Source organism: Pan troglodytes, chromosome 5 (genome assembly GCF_028858775.2).
Source record: "Pan troglodytes isolate AG18354 chromosome 5, NHGRI_mPanTro3-v2.0_pri, whole genome shotgun sequence".
NCBI classification, from domain to species: Eukaryota; Metazoa; Chordata; class Mammalia; order Primates; family Hominidae; genus Pan; species Pan troglodytes.
The window spans coordinates 144,690,322-144,695,410 of record NC_072403.2 but is presented as its reverse complement, the minus strand read 5'-3'; the positions used below and the strand labels follow the sequence as shown (position 1 = coordinate 144,695,410).

The window sequence follows — 5,089 nt, the reverse complement described above, 5'->3', positions numbered from 1 at the left end:
GGACAAAGAGGTTGCAGTGAGCCAAGATTGCGCCATTGCACTCCAGCCTGGGCAACAAGAGTGAAACTCCGTCTCCAACCAAAGAAGTCAAACGAATGTCCACAAGCATTCCTGGGTATCATACACTTGTCCCACATGCAAGATATGACCCTGGCCCAACTGTGTACTTTCTACTAACCTGCCCAGCAAGTCTACTCACTGTCCTTTCATAGACTGCAATCTATTAAAAACACAACCTCTCTCTCCAGATTCTAGGCTAGTCTAGTGAAGGATAAATGCCCATAGCTAAGTAATCCTGGCCATCACCAACACTGCATGGCAGACCTATCTTTGCTAAGGCTGTCCAGGTTTGAATTGCCCCATGATGCAGTCATTGGCTGGGGAGAAGACTTTGAGAGCAAGTTTCCAGTTAATCTGTAGCAATCACTTTGCGATTATTACATTTTACTTTGCTAATGGGGACCTTATTTTACTGCCCCAAATAAAAAGCCAGACATGAGGAATGTGAGCCAAAGATTTATTTCTTCATTTCTTGCATTTGAAATACTCTTCGATGACATCCTTGGCCTGAGACTCCTTGCCATAGTCCTTAAAAAAAACAAAACACGCATGCAACTTCTTGTTAATATTTAGGAATTTCACCAAGCTATTAGTATCAATTATAGTGGAGCTTCAACAATTAGCTATGTCTTATAAAAATGTTTCCCATCACTAAGATTTGTTATAGCCATTCTCAGGGACCTTAACGACTTCAATGTCCTCAAGGCTCGTAACATGGCTTTACTATTGCCAGTTTTTAAAGTATGTCTGCACAAACACAATCAGGTAAGCAGATTCATTGGCTGGCTTGCAAATTACAGCTTTTATTTTTTTCCTGAAATGCAGAAAATGCTTTAAACCTGTTGAATCAGTTTTTTCCTTTTATAAGATCCTCAACTTATTTCAATACAAGGTTTTATATGATTACCCAGCATAACCTTCATCCCTAGAATAAACGGTGACTTACCTTAACTACTACACAACTGCAACCAACCACTTTACGGGGTTTCCCCTCTCTGTCAATTTTACAAAGGCCTACCCATTCTCCTAGTTTCTTGTTGTCATCAACCTATTGGGAGAAAGGTTAAAAAAAAAAATCACATTAATAGACATTAACACTACCAAAATTAAATGAAACCCAAAAGGTGGCTGTAGTCAGAAGGGTGACATGGCAGTTTCCTCATAGCAGTTCAGTAGAGGGAGCCAGTTGTCATCATGTACAGCACAAAGATCACCTACAAGCCTGCTACTAATCTTTGTTGTATACCAACGTCAAAATTAGGATTCAATTCTGCAGGTATAAAATGCTTCTACCTACAATCATTTTTAAAATGGCCGACAGTATCAGGTGCACGTGATGTTTACACCTGCACAAAATGAACAGCTTGAGACTTCACAGAATTTACCCCCATATGCAAGCATCACTGAACATTAGTCCCAACACAACCCTTAGCAGCCTTACCTTAATTAGGTTGATTTGGTGTTCAGCACAAAGGGCCTCCACCAACTTGACATACATAGGCTCATCACAGTTGGATGCAAGCACACAAAGATGGGCTTGGCGCCTGAAATTCAAATTACAATGAAAATGGAGCTAAAACTCAGATCCAAATCCATCATTCTTGCATTTTAGGAGGGTTATCTTTGCACTAACACTTGCGAAACATAAGCAGCCAATCCACTGAACACATAAATGCGTACAAAATTGCTTGAGTCTGAAGAACCTGCTAGGGAGCATATACATACATCTTCAATTAACCTACAACTGGTCTTCAGTAAAACCTCTGTCCCTGACACACTGAATTGGTATAAGTCATTTTTAAAACTTCTGGCCAAAACCAAACCATAATAGCTTTCTTGTAAGCCAGCTTCATATACCTAAACAAACATGTGAAAGGCCAGGCACGATGGCTCACTCCTGTAATCCCAGCATTTTGGGAAGACGAGGGGGGCAGATGACCCGAGGTCAGGAGTACCAGACCAGCCAGAGACCAACATGGCAAAACCCCGTTTCTACTGAAAGTACAAAAACTAGCTGGGCACGGTGGCGTGTGCCTGTAATTCCATCTACTCGGGAGGCAGAAGAATCGCTTGAACCTGGTAGGTAGAGGTTGCAATGAGATCGCGCCACTGCACTCCAGCCTGGGGGACAGAGCAAGACTCTTTGTCTCAAAAAAAAAAAAAAGAAAAAGAAAAAGAAAAAAAAGACTGTGGCATTAATGGAACAGTTATGAAATGCCATGCAATAATGCCGAAATAGAAATACAGAAGACTCATACTAGGACCTACTAAATACATTAAACAATAATGCCGTTTCCATCGGATTGAACTGGCTAGATTACACCAAAACGAACTTGTCCTGTAAAACCTTAAAACTGCATTTAAATTCAGCTCAAGAGTAGGTTGATTTGTCAATGCCACCACCCTAAAAAACACATTAACTCGATCCATTCAAATACATTAACAAATATCCCAAATTCAAATAAATCACAGCTATTATACTACTAAATTCATCTAGGACCAAATGCTTCTGAAACCTGAGTTTGAAATTCCATTAAATTAATGCTTGTTTTGCAAACTACCAGATGTAATGTGGCTCTCCATCTCATCTATCTGCCAGATAAGTATAAGACTGACTAGCCCCACAACCTACAGGTTTGTCAGACTCTTATGTTTCACTCATAAAAGGAATGAAGGGGTATCCGACAATTAAAGTCATCATTCAAACACTGTAGTTTTGAGTGCTTATCCCCATTCCAAACAGCAACCCACACATTTTAAGTGGGCTTTATAGATCTGAGTTCTGATACCTTTTCCTAGGTTTCCGGTAGGACGGATGCCATTCAGAACTTTTGCGCTAACACCATGAACTCCATGCCTTCTTCCCTTGGGTGGCAGTTTTGTTCCGGTTGCAAGAACCCACAGTATTGAGACTGATACACGTACTTGTCTAAGGCTTTGGCAGCTTCGCGAATTCCACGTGCTAGGCCATCGTGGATGAGGGCGGTCTTCAGAACCTCTTGTAAAGCAGTATTAACGTCCATTACACCTCCAGCAGCAATGCTGAAACGCGACACATCAAAACCATCAGTTAACATCCTCACACCACATAAGGCCTTGCACTCAGGAAAGGCTAAGTGTACAACAGACGCGCTTACGGCACCCGTTTGACCCAGTCCTGTTCCGCCAGCTCTAGCCCCACGCCTCAGCCGCACTCCGACCCCAACTCCAACCCCGGCCCCTGGGCTCACCCTTCCTCGGCCATGGCGGTGGGTTACGGGTGAAGCTGAATCTTGAACGCACTAAAAAACAAAAGCATTGACTTGTTAAAGAACCAGATACTCGTCACGAATCCCAGCAAGAACACAACGAGCCACAAATTATAACAAATACACCCCCCTGCCGCCTCGCTCAACTTACCCCAAGCCTCCGCCTCCGCGCGACTCGGCGGCGGCAGGGAAAGAGGCCTCATCCGCACGCATGCCGGTATTTAAGGGTTTTTCAGGCCCCCGTGCGCATGTGCACTCCCACCCTCGAAAGAGGTGGCTCCCGCAGTGCCGGGCCTGGGGAGTTTCTGTTTCCGGATTGAGGCGGTTCTGAGGCAAGAGTACTGCGAGTTTTCTATCTCTGCCAGGCCGGTCCTTGGCGAGTGCAACAGGCACTACGCGGGCAGCTTCGCGTTGTCCTTCTTTGCGGAGGCGTGGCCCACTGAGGCCCAGGGAACTCATTCTACGGAGCGCGACAGAAGCCAAACAAGTGTGTCCGCGTGTTCTTTAAGGCACCTAGAGCCTTGTATCCCGCCGAGCGCCAGTTTTAACCCTTTCCACACCACGTTCTACTTTCCTGTTGCTTCTACAAGACCCAGCCTTCCCAGGCAGCGCACTTTGTTCCTTCGCTTCTAAGTCACCCTGAGAGACCATGTTTGTGTCGTTGTGGGTGTGATCCTCATCTTTGTCTTCATGAAACGAGAGCCTACATGCTTTCACTCTTCCAGGCTGGAGTGCAATGGCGCGATCTCAGCTTACTGCGACCTCCGGCTCCCGGTTTCAAGCGATTCTCCTGCCTCAGCCTCCCGAGTAGCCGGGATTGCAGGCGCCTGCCACCACCCTGGCTAATTTTTTGTATTTTTAGTAAAGACGGGATTTCACCATGTTGGCCAGGCTGGTCTCGAACTCCTGACCTCAGGGGATCCACCCGCCTCGGCCTCCCAAAATGCTGGGATTACAGGCGTGACCCGCCGCCCCCGGCCGCTTTCACTATTTCTAAGCCCTTTCCCTGCGGTGTGTTGGTAAAGGGGAACCCTGCAGCCAGGGGGTCAATTCTAGTTTCTAAGTATAGCGGGAGTCGCTTCTGAACGAAGTTTGTTCTGCTTTGTTTGGTTTTTAACGACGCGTTGTGCTCGGAATACACAGTTCCGCGCAACTCAGAATTCCTCAGGTGCATTTTCAACACCTACAATGTGCCTGACGCAGGGCCAGGGCCTGGGACTACAGACATGAAATATCCAGTCTTTGAGGAGTCCATTTTCTTCCAGGAAGCAATATTTTAAATTTGGAAGTGATTGGCCATTCCCCAATCCCCACTTCCAAACCAAACGCACGAAACACTACTGAATATGATCAATACTGCCTTTGTGTTTAATTTCCTCTCCTGGGTAGTCAGCCGCCAAACCAGTGAGCAATTATTAGGCGCTTGGCACGTGCCAGCGCTGTGAATCCAGTGGGCAGATACTGTTAGACTGGTGAGTGCAGCGAAAAAAACAAAAATGGGTAACGCAGTAAGAGCACCAGGGAGTTCACCAGAACAGAAACCTGCTGTAATGTTAATAAACTGATAGAGTTCAGTTTACTGATAGAGTTCAGTTTTAGATTTTCCGCTGGTTTCAGTTTCATTTTTAAAGCGTTGAAGCTGCTTCTCTGTCAGTAACTCATGCAAATGTTTATTGAGCTTTTGATTTAAAAAAAAAAAAAAAACGAGGAATTTATAAAGATGATTCATTCCTGCTGCCCTGGTTTGTTTGTGGTGGGATTGAGATTTTAGACAAAAATCA

General features: G+C 45.0%; 1 protein-coding gene and 3 non-coding genes across 4 annotated transcripts; all 4 read right to left on the bottom strand.

The window, feature by feature from the left end:
* Window positions 1-504: 504 nt before the first annotated feature.
* RPS12 (ribosomal protein S12) lies at window positions 505-3,510 on the bottom strand. Its single transcript, NM_001252509.1, has 6 exons — window positions 3,460-3,510; window positions 3,291-3,341; window positions 2,986-3,102; window positions 1,502-1,604; window positions 1,007-1,108; window positions 505-588 (listed from the first exon to the last, which is right to left on the bottom strand). Exons 2-6 carry the CDS (start codon window positions 3,302-3,304, stop codon window positions 526-528), a joined length of 399 nt encoding a protein of 132 aa, NP_001239438.1. The 5' UTR covers window positions 3,305-3,341; window positions 3,460-3,510; the 3' UTR covers window positions 505-525.
* On the bottom strand, window positions 720-849 carry LOC112209666 (small nucleolar RNA SNORA33). The gene has a single exon (XR_002944489.1). It is a non-coding gene; the product is annotated as a small nucleolar RNA SNORA33 (small nucleolar RNA).
* On the bottom strand, window positions 1,188-1,263 carry LOC112209674 (small nucleolar RNA SNORD100). The gene has a single exon (XR_002944497.1). It is a non-coding gene; the product is annotated as a small nucleolar RNA SNORD100 (small nucleolar RNA).
* On the bottom strand, window positions 2,695-2,767 carry LOC112209650 (small nucleolar RNA SNORD101). Its single transcript, XR_002944473.1, has one exon. It is a non-coding gene; the product is annotated as a small nucleolar RNA SNORD101 (small nucleolar RNA).
* Window positions 3,511-5,089: the final 1,579 nt, after the last annotated feature.

Coding starts and splice junctions, on each gene's coding strand:
- RPS12 (NM_001252509.1), bottom strand. Junction 1,605..2,985: donor GCTGCCAAAGCCTTAGACAA/GTACGTGTATCA, acceptor TTTGAATTTCAG/GCGCCAAGCCCATCTTTGTG. Junction 589..1,006: donor GCAGTTGTGTAGTAGTTAAG/GTAAGTCACCGT, acceptor GTTTTTTTTAAG/GACTATGGCAAGGAGTCTCA.